Source organism: Pseudonaja textilis, chromosome 2, assembly GCF_049901715.1.
Source record: "Pseudonaja textilis isolate UNSWEBS1 chromosome 2, rPseTex1.2, whole genome shotgun sequence".
Taxonomy (NCBI): Eukaryota; Metazoa; Chordata; class Lepidosauria; order Squamata; family Elapidae; genus Pseudonaja; species Pseudonaja textilis.
Genome location: NC_141991.1, coordinates 210,110,352 through 210,128,022, shown reverse-complemented (window position 1 = coordinate 210,128,022; position 17,671 = coordinate 210,110,352). Strand labels below are relative to the sequence as shown.

At 41.7% G+C, this 17,671-nt stretch overlaps 1 protein-coding gene across 2 annotated transcripts in view; it reads left to right on the top strand.

The window, feature by feature from the left end:
* The window catches only part of CAMK4 (calcium/calmodulin dependent protein kinase IV), a 67,844-nt gene that overhangs the window by 30,897 nt on the left and 19,276 nt on the right, over positions 1-17,671 (top strand). For both annotated transcript variants that reach the window (XM_026719862.2, XM_026719853.2), the window contains 3 exons: positions 1,556-1,618; positions 2,053-2,135; positions 4,728-4,800. In XM_026719862.2, coding sequence (XP_026575647.1) covers positions 1,556-1,618; positions 2,053-2,135; positions 4,728-4,800 — 219 coding nt within the window. The remainder of the gene's footprint in view (positions 1-1,555; positions 1,619-2,052; positions 2,136-4,727; positions 4,801-17,671) is intronic.

Genomic DNA, 17,671 nt, shown 5'->3' with positions numbered 1-17,671 from the left:
CTGCATTCATGAACACAAAGCTGCAAAGCCACTGTGCTAAAAACAGACCTTAGCTTAAACTCCATTCAAGTTCTTGTTAATAAGTTACTGGTTTTGTTACTTATCAAACTGTTATAAGTGTAAGAAGAACGTTCTCTCTCCATCTGAAATAATGGACTTTTGATTGTAATTGTGAACCATTTCTTTCAGCTACTGTACAAATACTTTATTTATGTCTTTATTTATGTAAGCTCTCTTAGTGGTAATGGTGCAACAGTAGTTGCTTAGTAGATTGCATCAGGGATTATTTGAGTTAATTCCAGGGCATGTTTATAGTCCATTTATTTATATGATTTTTTTGAACAAATGCCAAAGCTGTATCATATTTCAGTACAGCAGTAATAAACAAATAATTATGAGCTTGACTATGCAAATAGAAATACATTTATAATTTACTTGTACTCCATACATATACAGCGGAAAATTTTGGAGGAAATTTGAAGCTTTGGAAATGGAAATAGGCCGTGTTGTGTTTACAAAGTGTATTGAAGAGATATGCAATTAATGTTTATCAAAGTCTGTACAGATACAAGAGTCATCTTAAATAGAAAGACAACCCTCAAAATGTCTGAAGCTTTAAAGAATAGTTTTTTTAAAAATCTGTTTGCCCATTAAGCATTTATTCCTGTCCTCTTGCTTCAACCAATTTATTTGGATTTTGATAGCACAGAAAAGGCCTTTCCTTTTAAGAAACAGTAGTCTCTTTCCAAAGTCCAAGTAAGTAATATATAAAATGCTATCTTTGTTTTGCAAAGAAGCTGGCTATCCTGTGTGACGTATTCATGATAACAACTACAAATATGTCTTCCATTCATTAATCTGTACTGAAAAGAAAATATTGGTTTATCTATACTTTGCTTTTCTCAGTTTCATGGCAAACATTGATTTCCTTGTATACTCCACAAATTGCTCAAAATAACTGATTCAGGCTTTCTTAATTTCAGATTTAAAATCTCCTTCTTGGCCCTGGTCGCTCTCAGTATTGATTTTACTTTCATGGATTCATTGTTTTAGGTACCATACATTCATGATGCAAACCAAAGTGCTTGTAACATTTTCATTATACATAAAGTGTTAAGATTTCTTTGAAAGTTGTCATAGATTCAATTCTGCAAATTCACAAAAGGATGCTTGATATTGGTCTCTTCAGAAAAGAATATTTTTTTCAACATAGTTTTTCTAAAAGTTTATATGCTGATATCGTTTGGGTACTATATAGGTAATTATCAATTCAGTATCAATTCCAAATGATAAATAGTAACCTAACATTTTTTGTTGCTTGTATTTTAAAACTCCACTCTACTATTAAATTTGATGACATTAATCCCAGATACCCCAGAGGCAGATTTACAATTTATTTTTTTAAACTTAATTTTTTACTTTTGTTTATTTCCTAAAAATATTAACACATAAATTTTCACTAAGACTATTAAACATGCTCAGAATGGCTACAGCAGGCAAATCATTGAAACAATTACTTTCAAAATCTTATTATGTTTTTTTCCGTTTTAACCAGGTAGATAAAAAGATTGTCCGAACAGAAATAGGTGTTCTTCTTCGACTTTCACATCCAAATATTGTAAGTTGTATCTGTTTGCAAGCCCAGATTTAAAAATGTTAGCCTGTATCTTGATTTCCTATTGTGGACATATTTTCCTGTCTTGCTGCACATAAGAAGACCAAAAGAACTCTACAGTCTCAAAAGTTTGTAATCTGTCCATATTTATTTATTTCTGTTCTGGAAAGCATCAGAGTTCTTGTCCATTTATAATTATTTCCAGTAGACTTTCAAGATATTTCAAACATTTTGGAGAATCAAGTAATTTTTAGTGCATGCCTTTTTTATTATGCTTTCTGCTGAATCATATACTGTGAAGTTTTTAATTAGAAAAAAAGGAGGAGAGAAATTGGGGGGGGCGGGGGCGGGGGCGGGAATGTAACTTTATTGTAAATTATATATATACAGGAAAGAAGGAAAAAATAGACAATTGCTTACTTTGTTGCTTTTCTCAGATAAAATTGAAGGAGATATTTGAAACCCCCACAGAAATCAGCCTTGTCTTAGAACTGGTAACAGGAGGAGAGCTGTTTGACAGGTATGTGGTGGGTTGTGCATGTTTTTGTACTATTTATGGCCCAAATATTGCATAATAGAGAGTCATTTGGGTTTAATTTTTTTTAGAACAGAAGAGGTTGGTAATACATTATTATACATCAGCACATTATACATGTGCTCCAGTGGCTGGAATTATATTTTAACAGATCTGAATGCAGATCTTCAGGTCTGTTCCAGCTAGCTGGCCAGCCTCCATCTTTTCACCCCTCTTAATCCAGTTTAAAACACATTGGTGATGCATTTGTGCTGTTTTGACTTATTTTCAAATATATCTAAGTGACAGGATACTACAAGTGCGGCCTGGTTTGTATGTATGTTTGGCTTGCAGAAAACTACTTGCTAATTAGCTCTTTCCCATTTTGCAGCATTATAGAAATGACTCTCAACCAATCACTACTTGTTTGCCAGCTTATCACCACATAGCTTAGCTCCTCATAGCCAGGGTTTAACATAACATCCTTTTTTAACTTTTCCAGGTGCTTCTGTACTCACCATAGGGGCAGACCACCTTTGCCTACTAAACCCATAAAGCTGGCATGCCAACAATTCTGCAATTTTAGTGACTCTAAAATGCCAGCCTGAGGAAGGGAAGGATAGGGAAAGCCAAGAATCTGCTTATTATAACTAAGTCCATCTGATAGCTACTTAATTGTTTAGGTCAGGAGTCCCAACCACTGAGCTGCGGTCCACTAGTGGGCTGTGGCCTGTTCAGAATCGGGCCATGTGAGCATCAGGTGGGTGCTCATACACACACAGCTCCTCTTGCATGAGCAGTAGACAATTGTACTCACGTGCATAACTCCACCCAAGTGCCAGGTGCTTGCTAGCGGAGCTTTGCAGATGCCCGTCTCTTGTGCAAGTAAAGCTGCGTGTGAATGGAGCTGCGCACTCGAGCAAGAAGCACTTGAGCTCACACATCAAGCTCCGTTCACATGAGCTGCACATGTTTTTGCTTGCACACGAAGCTCCACTCACACAAGTGGCGGAAGCTTGCACTTGCACAAACAGCTGTGCACATGTGTGCACCTGCCACTCACACAGAACTATCCCCCCTCCCCCTGGAACGGTTAGGGACTGTTGGTTTAGGTGGTTGTAAACCTATTTTTTGTTCTACTTGACTTTTAAATTGTTGTTGCCTTTTTCTGTTCTTCTGTTTGTTGTTATTAATGTTTTATACACACACTTGACACACACACACACACACACACACACACACACACACATATATATATATATATATATATATATATATATATATATATATATATATATAAATAAATAAATAAATAAATAAATAAAATTATTTTAGTTCAGGTAGTTCTTGACTCATCAACTGTTTGAAGTTATGACAAAACTCCCCAGGGCTACATACAACCCAGATTTGAAGTTCCAATTGCTACCCTACCATGATCACATGATAGCATTGGGGGCAACTGGCCTGCATTTACAGCCATTTGCAATATCCCACAGTCATGATCGCAATTTATGATGGGTTTTTTGCTGGAAACTGCATTAGTTTTGTTCTGGTTTCCAGCAAAAAATACCCATTGTGGATCCCTGCAATAAAGGTCATAATTGTTCTTACCCAGCCTTAGCAGAATCAAGAAACAGACTCCTTGTCCCAAAAAACCACTCTTTATTTAGTTACTGTGAATTCATGACATTCACACACAGAAAAGTCCAGGCAATAATCCTTCCAAGGGTTAATTGCAAGAACAGATCTTATCAATTCTTGGATAATTGCCAGGCTGAGAGCTTCCAGTCACAATGCTGTTAGTTAATTCCTAGCAAGGAGTCTCTGAAGTACGAACCATGATAAGCAAATCTTCCGAAAGAAATACAAATTATTGTCTCCTGCAACCACCACTTCCCTTTTCCTTCTATTTATTCCCCAGGGAGGGGCCATTCAGTGTCCACATGTGCCTTTCTTCCCATGTCGGCCCTTGTTCTTAAGTTGTTCTCCTCTCCTGACAGCTCTGCGTATACACACATCTGGAACAGGTCCCAGCTGTTCTTCCCCACTTATCTCTGACTCCGAAGCCATGTCGGATAGCCCTGGCCCTATACTGCTTTCAATGCAGAGCATCCATCAGAGCCTTTCCCAGACTCTGGGACTGGCCCAAGATCCCCCCAACCTCCTCATCATCTGAGTCTGCCGCCAGCTCCGCTGGAAGCTGACGGACCATAACAATAATTGGATATGATTGCATGGTGACCCACTAAAAAGTCAGCACAACTTACGACAATAATTCCAGGTTCAATTATGGCCATAAATCAAGGATAACTTCTAGATAAGATTGGAAATCTAAATCAAGAAATTTAACACGAATATCTCTCAAGTTACTAGGAACTGAGCTGTTTGCTAGAGTCCTTACTTCTACATTATCATATTATATTTAATATATATATTTATTAACCCAGAGTAAAGTTATTTTTAGTGAGAACTTTATCCATCAAATCATGATAGATTATATTGCTTAATTATTCTGTGATGTATTTTAATAAGTTTGCCAAGAATTACGCTGTTCTAGAAATTCTTCAGTTTGAATGGCATATTTCTGTTTCTTTATAGAATTGTGGAAAAAGGATATTACAGTGAGCGAGATGCTGCTGATGCAGTGAAGCAGATCCTGGAGGCGGTTGCTGTAAGTTTTATTAGCTTCACAGCCTCAGATTACTATTTTATTAATCTCAAAATACTTGTTTGATCAGTAGAGGGCATTAAATGAAAGAAAAACTTATTGATAGAATAGAATAGAATAGAATAGAATAGAATAGAATAGAATAGAATAGAATAGAATAGAATAGAATAGAATAGAATACTTTATTGGCCAAGTGTGATTGGACACACAAGGAATTTGTCTTGGTATAAATACTCTCAGTATACATAAAGAAAAGGTACATTCATTAAGAATCAAGAATCATAACGTACAACACTTAATGATAGTCATAGGGTATAATTAACAATCAAATCATACTAGGAAACAGTTAAGTGGGAGGGGATGGGTGAGAAGGAGTGGTGAGAAGATTAACAGTAATAGTAGTGTACACTTTGTAGACAGTTGAACAGTGTTGAGGGAATTATTTATTTAACAGAGTGATGGCTTTCGGGGGAAAAACTGTCTTTGTGTCTAGTTGTTCTGGTGTGCAGTGCTCTATAGCGTTGTTTTGAGGGAAGGAGTTGAAACAGTTTATGTCCGGGATGTGAGGGGCCTGTAAATATTTTCACAGCCCTATTTTGACTCATGCAGTATACAGGTCCTCAATTGAAGGCAGGTGGGTAGTAATTGTTTTTTCTGCAGTCCTAATTATCCTCTGTAGTCTGTGTCTATCCTGTTGGGTTGCAGAACCAAACCTGACAGGTATAGAGGTGCAGATGATAGACTCAATAATTCCTCTGTAGAAGTGTATCAGCAGCTCCTTGGGCATTTTGAGCTTGCTGAATTGGCGCAGAAAGAACATTCTTTGTTGTGTTTTTTTGATGATGTTTTTGATGTTAGGTGTCCATTTTAGGTCATGTGATACAGTAGAACCTAGAAATTTGAAGGTCTCTACTGTTGATACTGTGTTGTCTAGTATTGTAAGAGGTGGTAGTATAGGAGGGTTTCTTCTAAAGTCTACCACCATTTCTACGGTTTTGAATGTGTTCAGTTCCAGATTGTTCCGGTTACACTATGAGGCAAGTTGTATAACCTCCTGTCTGTATGCAGATTCATTGTTGTCTCGAATGAGACCAATGACTGTTGTGTCATCAGCAAACTTCAGTATTTTAACAGATGGATCGTTTGAGATGCAGTCATTGGTATATAGGGAGAAGAGAAGTGGAGGGGTCCCTGTGCTGATTGTACAGGTATTGGATGTGATTCCGCCGAGCTTCACCTGCTGCTTCCTGTCTGTTAGGAAGCTTATGATCCACTTACAAGTGTGTTCAGGTACCGCTAGTTGGTTTAATTTACTTAGAAGAGTGTCTGGAATGATGGTATTGAATGCTGAACTGAAGTCTACAAAGAGGACCCTTGTTTAGGTACTTGGAGATTGAAGGTGTTATAGGATGTAATGCAGAGCCATGTTAACAGCATCATCTCTCGATCTATTTGCTCGGTATGCAAACTGCATGGGATCTAACAGCGGATCCCTGATGGTTTTCAGATGGGACAGCACAAGCCTTTCAAAGATTTTTATAACTACAGATGTCAGAGCAACTGGTCTGTAGTCATTCAGTTCCTTGATGGTGCTTCTTTGGCACTGGGATGATGGTAGAACGTTTGAAGCAGTTAGGAACATAGTACATCTCTAGTGATCTATAGAAGATTCAGGTGAAGATGGGGGCCAATTGGTCAGCACAGACTTTTAAGCAAGAAGGAGTTATCTTGTCTGGCCTTGGTGCTTTTCCTGGCTTTTGTCTGTGTAATAGATCTTGCACTTCTTTTTCTGTGATCACCAGAGGTTGTGAGCCCAATGGATTGGGGCCAGTTGTAGGAGGCTTGGCTGTTGTTGGTGTGTTTGAGATGTGGGTTGTGGAGATAGGTGGCTGTAGTTTCTTTTCAAACCTGCAGTAAAACACATTCAGGTCATCTGCTAGTTGTTGATTTTCTTCTGCCTGGGAAGGAGGTTTGCTGAAGCCAGTGATGTTTTTAAGAGTTTTCCATAGGTTTGCTGGTTCATTTGTTGAGAATTGATTCTTTAACTTTTCAGAGTAGCTTCTTTTTGCTGCTCTGATCTCTCTTGTTAATATGTTTCTGCCCTAGTTGTATAGCATTCTGTCACCTTTTCTGTAGGCTTCCTCTTTGGAACGATGTAGCTACTTAAGTTTAGCTGTGAACCAAAGTTTATTGTTACTATATATTTGCAGGTTCCTTGTTGGTACACATAAGTCTTCCCAGAAGCTAACATATGATGTTACAGTATCTGTGAGCTCATCTAGGTCTGCAGAGGCATCTTCAAAAACATTCCAATCAGTGCAATCAAGGCAGGCCTGGAGTTTCAGCTTTGCTTCATCCGACCAAGTCTTCACTGATTTAATTGTTGGTTTAATGGTTTTAAGTCTTTGTCTGTAAGCAGGTACAAGGTGAATCATGCAGTGGTCAGAGTGTCCCACAGCTGCTCGTGGTAAAGACCTATAAGCATCTTTTACTGTTGTGTAGCAGTGGTCTAAAGTATTTTTGCCTCTGGTGGGACAATTTACATGCTGGAAATATTTTGGGAGCTCTTTGCTTAAATTTGCTTGATTGAAATCTCCTAAAATGATGGGAAGGGAACCTGGGTGTTTGGCTTCAGCCTCCATAATTTGATCAGCAATAGTTCATAATACCTTGTTTACACAGGCTTGTGGAGGAACATACACGGCTATTAGGAGAAGTGAGGAGAACTCACATGGAGAGTAAAATGGCTTGCAGTTGATGTGTAAAGAGTCTAGGTTTTAATCACAAAACTTATATATTATAGTTATATCCTGAGACCAGCTGTTGTTGATATATAAACATAATCCTCCACCCTTTGTTTTACCTGATGTCTCTTCAATTCTGTCTGATCTAAATGTCTGATATCCTGGGATGTATATGGTGTTGTCCCCATGAATTTGTGGATTAAGCCAGGTTTCAGTAAAACAAAGAACAGCTGAATTATGAAAATCAGAATTCCAGCTACTTAAGAGATGAATTTCATCCATCTTGTTAGCCAGTGAGTGTAAATTAGTCAGAAAGATTGAAGGGAGTGGAGTTTTTTCCCCCCTATTCCTTAGTCTGTTTAAAATTCCTGCTCGTTTACCTCGTCTCCTCTTCTGGCGTGGTTGCTTCTTTTCTTTCTTTGTTGTAATCCATAGCACTGGGGAATTGGTTAGAATCTCCTCCGCGTTTGCAAAGACAGGTGGGAGTGGGGAATCAGAAAGCTGCTCCTTAAGGAAACATTGCCTAACTCTTAGCAGATGGTCTCGTGAGTATGAAATCCGTAGTGAATTGCAGATAATAATAAGGAATAAAGAAACCATTAGAGAGCATTTCAGAGGCAGCCATCGTCAGTGCCAAACTCCTACTCCAAACTCCTACTGTATATATTTATCAATCTCAATCAATGATCAAAACAACATGGGAGGAGGAAGACCATGGAAAAGCACGCTTACACTTCTTTCACCTCGATACTAATGTTTCTCCTGATACTGAAGACAAACATCTAAAATACGGAATCAATTCTTGACACAGAATGACTTTTCTTAAGCTGGGAGCCTTCCGTTGCTCAGAATCCCAGCAGTTGAATGACTTCTGGTTTCTGGAAGGCTGACAAAGAGGTTCTCTGTGTGAGGTAACATTGGAATGTTCCTGGAAGCACCATCTAACTTTCCTGGCCACACTATCTTTATTTAAAATAAATGTATGCAAAATAATAGCCCCGTGGAAAAGTCCATAAGTACATCAAACAAAATGGAAGGTACTAAAATACATGTACTACCAGAATCAGAAATGGAAGATAATGGTAACCATGGAGAAAAGGTGTCACATGTACCAAAAGAAAGGCCTCCATAACTACTCATGCTGCTCCATTTTGCATCAGTTGAAGTTTCTAAATGCTCTTCAAAGCCAACTACACGCATAGCCCATTGCAGTGATAGAGTAAGCTGCCCAGTGTAGGAATAAGTACAACTGGTACACAATCCCTGCCCTTTGTAGTGTCTGTCTGGGAAGCAATATAGGGATTGAAGAAGTGAGGAAAATTGCTAAAAGACTCTTCTATGTATACACCAATAGAAAAATCCATTAGATCAAATTTTCCATCAGAGGGGGCAGTATAAATGGAACCTAGCTCAATCAATTTTATAGAAAGTAATTCATTGAATTGTACAATATATGCCTACTTTAAAGACAAATACCCTATATGAATATTTAAAATGCATGGAACCCCTTAACCTGCCATGGAATAGCTCCAACATAAGTTTTATTCTTGATTCTTGATTGGGTTTGCCACTTTCCAAATGCACCAAAGATTCTAACATTCTATGTCAGAAACCAGTAATAGCCTTAACTCCTAATTTGGCATTGCCAGTAATGAAAGTTGCTGGGCTATTTTATTCAATGACATTTGTAGGGCCATATGTTTCTCAACTGTGTTCTTTGTAATGGGGATTTAATTATTGTAATTTCAGTCATAGGTAACATTCTGTTCAAACTGGCAGTCAATATGCTGCTAGTCTAATCTGCACAGTACATTGCAGTAATTCTCTGTTGCTGTGAGATATATGTATGTCTCTGTTCTCTCTGTCTAAGATTACAAGTAGTCTTACAAATACAATTTACTAAACAAATACAATTGGGACCAGAACTTCCACTGCTAAGTGAGGTAGTCGTTAAATGAACCACATACAATTTTATTTTTTTGCTGTGATCAGTAAGCAAATGTCCATTATTGTTAAGTGAATTGCCCAGTAATTGAGCGAATCCAGTTTTTTCTATTGACTTCGCTTGTTGGAAGCCATCCAGGAAAGTAACAAACAGTGATCATATGACTTTGGTTGCTGCACCATTATAAATATACGCTGGTGACCAAGTGCCTGCATTTTGATCATGTGACTGCAGGGACGCTGCAGTACAGTAATTTGTAAGTGTGAGGACTGTTTGTAAGTCACTATTTTCAATGATGTTGTATAACTTTAAATGATTGCTAAACAAATGGAGGACTACCTGTAAAAGGTAATTAGACTGACTTTATTTATTCTTGAAATAACAAAATCATAAGTAATTCAGATTCAAAAACCATAGTGCATTTAATGAGCCTGATTTCAATTATAGCATATTCTCTACATACTGTGGTGAACTCTTAACATGATTTACTATGGAATCATTTCTCACAGTTAGCAGTACTCAATTTGCTACTGAATTTTACTAACTTTCTTCTCCATTAAAATAAGACATCAGCATTAAAATATCATTTTTATCTTAAACTATTTGGTTCCCCAAAGACTAGAGTCTGCCTCTAGGCTGCTTTTACTGTAATTCATTATGTGTTTAAAGATTCCCTAATGCAGCCCTTTATGTAGATTTAAAATCATGTTTTTGTTAATGGATGCTACTTTACAGTATAATAACTAAAATAATATTTAAATAGAGACAGATGTGTACTATTGGAAAAGTAGGATTCCTTCATTGTTTGCATTTACAAGAGTATTAAAGCAATGTTTTTATTAATTATGAGCCATCCTTGATACTTTTATAGTATTGTCCTTTGGTATTGGCAATTGCTCACTTATACAAGTAGTCCTTGACATGATCATTCATTTAGCAATCATTCAAAATTATGATGGCACTAAAAAAAATAATGTACGTCTAGTCCTCGCACTTTTGACTGCCACAGCATTCCCATGGTCATGTGATCCAAAAATCAGGTGCTTTGCAATTGGCATATATTTACAACAGTTGCAGTATCCTGGGGTCACATGATCACCACTTGCAACTGTCCCAGCCACCTTCCAACAAGTAAAGTCAATGGGGAAAGCTGTATTTGCTTAACAACTACTATAAAAAAGATCATGAAATTGGTGCAACTCACTTAATGACTAAGTAATGGAAGTTGCAGTCCCAATTGTGGTCGTAAGTTGAGGACTACCCAGGCTAAAAATGAGACAGTGGTAAAAGTATTGGGAGCCAGTAGGATGACTCAGATATAAGTCTCTGTTTTATAATGGAGTTCATGGGTCACTGTGGGTCAGTTATTTTATTAGCCTAACCTGTCTCACAAGCCTGAGGTTACAGATTTAAAATTCAAAGATGGTCTTGTGTAAGCCTATTAGAGATAAATTTGGATATAAAGACAATAAATACTTTTTTAGAATATAAGGCTTTGATAGGGAGCAAGAGTAGAATATAAATATTCAGTGTAGCAAAATGAACTGATCCAGTTTTACTACACTTCATCCTTTTTTAAAAACACTTTCATTTGATTGATGCATTTGCTACATTATAAAATGGAAAAGACGGTTTATGAAGTTATTTTTTAAAACTTTACCTTGTTAACAAAATAATAGTAATTTACTAACCTTATATGCCACCTGACTCTCAACCATGCTGGGTGGCTAAAAGAGGGGTAGATCTGATAATTACATCCATATTAGTAGAGTAACTACTGAAAAATTGTGTAAATTTCACTTGTTGATTCCAATATCCTCTTAATACCAGATTATTTATTTATTGCAAGTACTGTTGTGCTGCTTTATACTGTTGAAACACAAGGAAACAGCAGCAAGTAATAGAAATGGTTATTTCTCATCCTTGAGAACTGAGCCTGAAACCATAAAGTTGTACCAAGAAACATTAAATGAAAAGGTGGAATAAATCACAAAAAGCATTATCTAAAATTGTGTCCTGTGAAGGGTAAAGAAAAAGGAAAGCTTTGTATATGTGGGGCTGAAGAAGTGACAGATAGTAATTTCCTCTGGGCATCTCAGGCATGATTCATGAAAGGAATTCATTTGCCAAGAAGAAATGCAGATGCGTGTTAGTGGCAAAAAGTAGAGGTTATAGATATGGTTAAGAGCCATAGATAAGAGAAAGACATGGCGTGGGACCACCAGATATTAGGTTGACTCAGACTTCCATCCTTCTGAGGTGGGTAAAATGAGGATTCAGGTTGTTGAAGGCTGACTCTAAACTGCTTAGTTGTTGTTGTTAGTTGTGAAGTTGTGTCCAACCCATCGCAACCCCATGGACAATGTTCTTCCAGGCCTTCCTGTGAAGCAGTATATAAGTTTTAAGTGCTATTGCTATTAGTGCAAAGTCAAGGACAGTCTTATGCTGTGGTTTAGAATGAGGGCAAAGGAGGAATATTTTTAATAGCAGGAAAAGAAACCAGTGTGGAAAAAAAATAGTAGGAACTGAAATAGACATAAGAAACAAAAAAAAAGACAAATGAATAGAAGTAGTGCTTGAAGTGGGTGGACTGACATTCCTATTTATTTTCAGGAAATCATAATTCATTTTAGCCATCCCACTTCTTTCTTGTTCTACTTTGAAATTCTGAAATTTCAGATCTCTTCTTGGTCACCCCAACCCAAAACAGATGTCTAGTCACATGGGCACTGGAGAAAAAATGATATCAAAGGTGGGCAATACACTCCTATCAGCCTGTCAGGTCTTGGCTGTCACTAATAGGAAAGAGAACAGTGAGACAACTCCTGGAACAGAGGCAATGTAGATCGAGGTAGAGCAAAGAAGCAAACTAGAGAGAAACAAAGGAGGAAAGAGACAGAAAAGATGGAGGATGGAATAGAAGTGACTTAGTGTACAGAGAGAAAGAGGAAGAGTTAAGAGGGAAAGGGGAGAAGACAAAAAGCAGAAAAAGAGTCAAGGAACTAGTGGAAAGAAGGAAAGTGAAGAATGAAAAAGTTTGGTGAGAAAAGAAAGTTGCATGAAGTCACCGAAGGAATAGGAAAGACTTTATTCCCCTGTGGGGGAGGCTTGGAAACATCTTTCATCCATAGTCCTCCAGAATCTAACTGAATTCTGTCAGAGGCAGTTGGCTGGACTCTAGGAGAGTCCTCATCAAAGAACGAAACTAGCTCTGATGACATTACCTACTTTGGGTAATGAAATGTCTACAAGAAAACAAGCAAGCCTTGAATGAAGCTGTTTCCTAAAAGTCTGTTAGTGTTGTATTTCGAAGGAAAGGAGAGGCTAGACCAGGGCATACGGTTAACAATGTTTATTTGATGAACGGTGGTTGTCGCGTCTGCCGGTGAACGGGCAGACTAGCGTGCGAACAACGGCTGGCTTGGCTTGACAGCCGGCTTTTTATAGCCGGCTGTCAAACGGCGCCAGCCAATAGGAACGGTTGTTGAATCTGCTTAAAGAGCGGACCCGGTTGGAGCCCCAACCGGTTCCCAAGACATAACACCCCTTCCCCCTAGATGGGAACACATATAGTCTTTGAGATACGCCGGTGGTCTGTGTTGGCGACCCGAGCGACATAACTCAGGAGAGTCATTGGGCGAAGACAAGTTCGCGGACCCCTGGTCCGGGTATGTAGGGGGGCGAACAGGGCTCGGTGCAGGAACTGGAGCCAGGGAAAAGTCTCTGCCTTCGCTGGGGATAAACGGTGGCGCTCCCGGCTGGCAGCCCCGGTCTACTGCCTGCTCCCTCTGCTCCGTTGGAGAAGGTTGGTCCCTCTGGGGATCCCCAGCTGGATCTTGGTGTGGAGCCCGCGGCTCATCTGGTGGAGATGGGTCTGGGCCGGTCAGGCTGCTCCGTCGTCTCCGCAGCTGGTCCAGGTGCCTTCGCCACACACGACCGTCTTCAAGTTGGACCCGATAAGATCTCGGACCTGTGACAGCCACGACCTTCCCGGCCACCCACAGTGGGTCCCCGCGTAGTTCCTAGCAAACACTAGGTCCTGAACTGCGAAATTCCTGGCCAGACTGTCCGACCCCAAAGGGGTGTCTGGACAGTAGTGGGGTGCAGCCTATCTAAGGTAGTCCTCAGGCGTCTCCCCATCAGCAGCTCAGCCGGGGATTTGTTCGTAACAGTGCACGGTGTGGTATGCTGGCTTAGGAGGAAATGAGACAGTTTAGAATGCCAATCCACTTGGCCGAACCTGGCTAACGCCTCCTTGGCTGATCTGACTGCCCGTTCAGCCAACCCGTTGCTTGCGGGGTGGAAGGGGGCCGTGAGGACGTGTCTGATGCCTAGATTGGTGACATACCTGCTAAACTCGTTCGAGGTGAACTGGGGGCCATTATCGGAGACCAGTGTGTCAGGGAGTCCGTGAGTTACGAAAAGGTGAGTCAGGGCTTTAACAACTGCCTGGGTGGTGGTCGTGGGAAGTAAGGCCACATCTATCCATTTTGAATATGCGTCCACGACCACCAAGAAGGTCTTGCCGTGCATTGGCCCGGCCAGGTCGATGTGAAGCCGTGACCACGGGGCATTGGCACTTTCCCACTTTGTGGGTGTGGCGGTTGGCGGGGCTGCTCTAGATTCCTGACAGGGTCGACACGAGCTTACCCACTTGGCGATCTGATCGTCCATCCCGGGCCACCAGACGTAACTTCGAGCTAACGCCTTCATCCGCACGATTCCTGGATGGCCCTCGTGCAGCATCTTCAGGACGGGTATGCGAAGGGTGGTTGGTATGACCACTCTGGTACCCCACAATAGGCATCCCTGCAACTTAGAGAGCTCTAGCTGGCGAGTTTTAAATGGGGCGAAATCAACTGAATAGTTAGTTTCCGGCCACCCCCTCCCTACCCAGTCCAGAACCTGGGCGATTGTTCTGTCCTTCTTGGAATGTGACGCGATGTCGTCTGCAGTCACCGGCAGCTTGAGTTCGTTTACATCAAAAATGGCACGCACAGGAGCTGGGTCCTCGACTGGGGCTGGCAAGGGGCAGCGGCTGAGGGCATCAGCGTGGTTTAGATTTTTTCCGGGACGATAGACCAGTTTGTACGAGTAAGCCACCAGGAATAAGGTCCATCTGGTCATTCTAGGCGACAGTATCTGTGGGGTTTGCTTTTCCCCTGATAATAATCCTAAAAGCAGCTTGTGATCAGTAATAAGTTCGAATTGGTGTCCGAATAGAAATTCGTGGAATTTTTTGACTGCTGCTACTGCAGCCAAGGCCTCCTTATCAACCTGGCTGTAATTACGCTCAGTCGCTGAGAGGGTTCTTGAAAAGAAGGCAATTGGTGCCTCAGAGCCATTGGGGAGCCTGTGACTTAAGACAGCTCCTATCCCAAAAGGGGATGCGTCTGCGGCTAGGATCAAAGGAAGGCGTTGGTCAAATTGTATTAAGACAGCCTCAGAGGTGAGTAGAGATTTGACTGCCACAAATGCTTGGTTTTCTTTGGGTCCCCAGTGCCATGGTGTGTTTCTGTCTAAGAGTCTGTGCAATGGCTCAGCAACTGACGCCTTGTGTGGGAGAAATGAAGCGTAGAAGTTCAATAACCCCAGGAAGGCTTGTAACTCGGTTTTGTTGGTAGGCGTGGGCGCCTCGTGGATGGCCTTGACTTTCGATTCCACCGGGTGGATGCCTGAGGCGTCTAGCCTGTAGCCTAGAAAGTCCACCTGTCTAGTGGCGATGGTACACTTCTCCCGTTTTAGTTTGAGGCCATGCTGCCTGAACTTCTCTAATACTGCCCTGACTCTCTGGATGAGTTGGGGTCTGTCCCTGGCTGTGACTAAGATGTCATCGAAATATGGCACTACGCCGGGAGACCTTGGAGGATTCGCTCCATCAGTGATTGGAAAATACCTGGGGCTACACTTACGCCAAACTGGAGACGCTTACATCTGAATGCCCCTCTGTGTGTAACTATGGTCTGTAAGTCAGCTGTTTGGTTATCCACGGGGAACTGTTGGTACGCCTGTGACATGTCCAGTTTGGCGAAAATGGTGCCAGGTTCGAATGTGTGTAACAGGTGCTGAATGACTGGGACTGGATATGCGCTAACCTGTAGATAACGGTTGATTGACGTCTTGTAGTCAGCACAAATTCTTAGATTACCGTCTTTTTTTAGCGGGGTGACTATGGGGGTCTCCCACTTAGCGAAATCTGTGGGTTCTATCACCCCTTGTTTTAGTAGTTTGTCTAGTTCCGCGTCCAATTTGGGGCGGATGGCGAAAGGTACTCTACGTGGTTTTAAGCGAACGGGGACTGCCTGTGGGTCTACTGAGAAGGAGATGGGAGTGCCCTTATAGCAGCCTAACTCACTACTAAAAACGTCAGAGTAGTCTGTAAATAAGGAGTCAACATCAGAAGTTGAGACAGCATGGACTCCTTTTATACTAAGGCCGAGAGAGGGGAACCAATCCAACCCCAAAAGACTAGGGAGGGCACCATTAACAACCACTAAAGGCAAATGGCCTTTAAAGGTTTGGAATTTCACGAGAAACTTGCCTTTCCCGAGGACGGGGATGTTCTTTCCTTGGTAGTCTCTCAAGGTGAGATGGCACTTTTGCAGCTGGTTCTTTGTCAGTCTGGGCTGGATCTTCTTAAGCGTGTCCCAAGATATGATTGAGAGCGCTGACCCCGTGTCTACCTCCATGCGGCAGGGATTACCTTCTAGTAAGACAGAAAGTGTAATTTTATTGGGGGTGTAAAGTGTGTGGTTGGCTTGGTAGCAAGTATGGCATTTTTCTACCTTCCTTCGGGGAACAGGAGAGGAAGGGGATCTTTGTGGAGAGGTGCGCGCTGCCTGGCAGACTCTTGCGAGGTGACCTTTCTTGTGGCAGTTGTGGCAGGTGGCGTTTCTGAACCTGCAAGATGCCCGGGAATGGGAACCTCCACAGGTCAGGCATAAAAGAGTTTGTTTTGGGCCACTGTTGTTTCTTGGCCTCGCTCCAACCTGCGGCTGTCTCGTTGGTTTGAGGCGATGCACATCGGAGTATTCTGCAGGGTCATCCTCACTTACCGCTTCTTCAGAGTGTACGGAGGAAGTGCTGGGTCTGGGAGCAGTGCCCTGGATCTCAGCTGCGGACTGTGCTGCAAGTTCTGCAGCTAAGGCTTCTTCAACTGCCTGGGGGAGGTTTAGGTCTCTTCTAGCCAGCAAACGCCTCTGGAGTTTTAGATCCCTCACCCCACAGACGAGTTGGTCGAGCAGCATGTCGTCCAAATAGTTCTTGAACTCACATTGTAGAGCTGCTGTCCTCAGGGCTGCCATATATTGATTTATGGATTCCCCCTCGGCTTGCTTCCTCATCCTAAAAGCGAAGCGCCTAGCAATCTGAGACGGTTTTGGTGAGTAGTGGTTGGATAGCGTTTCCACCAACTCTGCCCATGGGACATTCCCGATTTCTCGTGGGGCCAGGAGTGCTGTGGCGGTGTCGTATACTACAGCCCCACAGTAGCTGAGGAAGTAGGATTTCTTCCTCTGCTCCGAAACTTCAGCCAGCCCAATGGCATCGATAAAGTGGTTGAAGCGATTCTTATACGAATCCCACTTTTCCTCATCAGGTTTGAACGGGGGGAATACTGAATTGACATTCATTTTGGACCCCTCAGTCTCTTGGTAGACTGGTCTGCCTCACTGGGTGCTCGTGGTCTTGGATTGATGCTGCTTGAGGGCGTTGGCGGCTGTGGCTACAGTGCCCTAGTCTCACTCAATGACTTCGGCTTTCCTGAGGCGCTTGAATTTTCACGCTCTTTTGCGAGCGTTAGGCGGCTGTGGCTGCGGTGCTGTACTGACAGCGCTTTAAAATTCGAGCCTTTATTATTATTATTATTATTATTATTATTATTATTATTATTATTATTATTTTGGCGAGGCGGCTGAGGCGCTCGCAATTTCACTTGGTGGCTTCTGTAGTGACCTCTATTGTAATTTGCGCCCTTTTTGTAATCGAGGCGGCTGAGGCTCTCAGCGCCGTAGCTTGCTCTAGTGGCTGCAGCTCAATGACAGCCGTTAGAATTTTCGCGCCCTTTTTCTGCGTGCGCGGGCGGCTGCGGCTTCAGCGCCCGACTCTCACTATCTGTGGTGCTCTAACCTTTGCAACTTTTACTGACAGCACCCAGCCTTCGCTAACCGCGGCAGATCTAACCTGA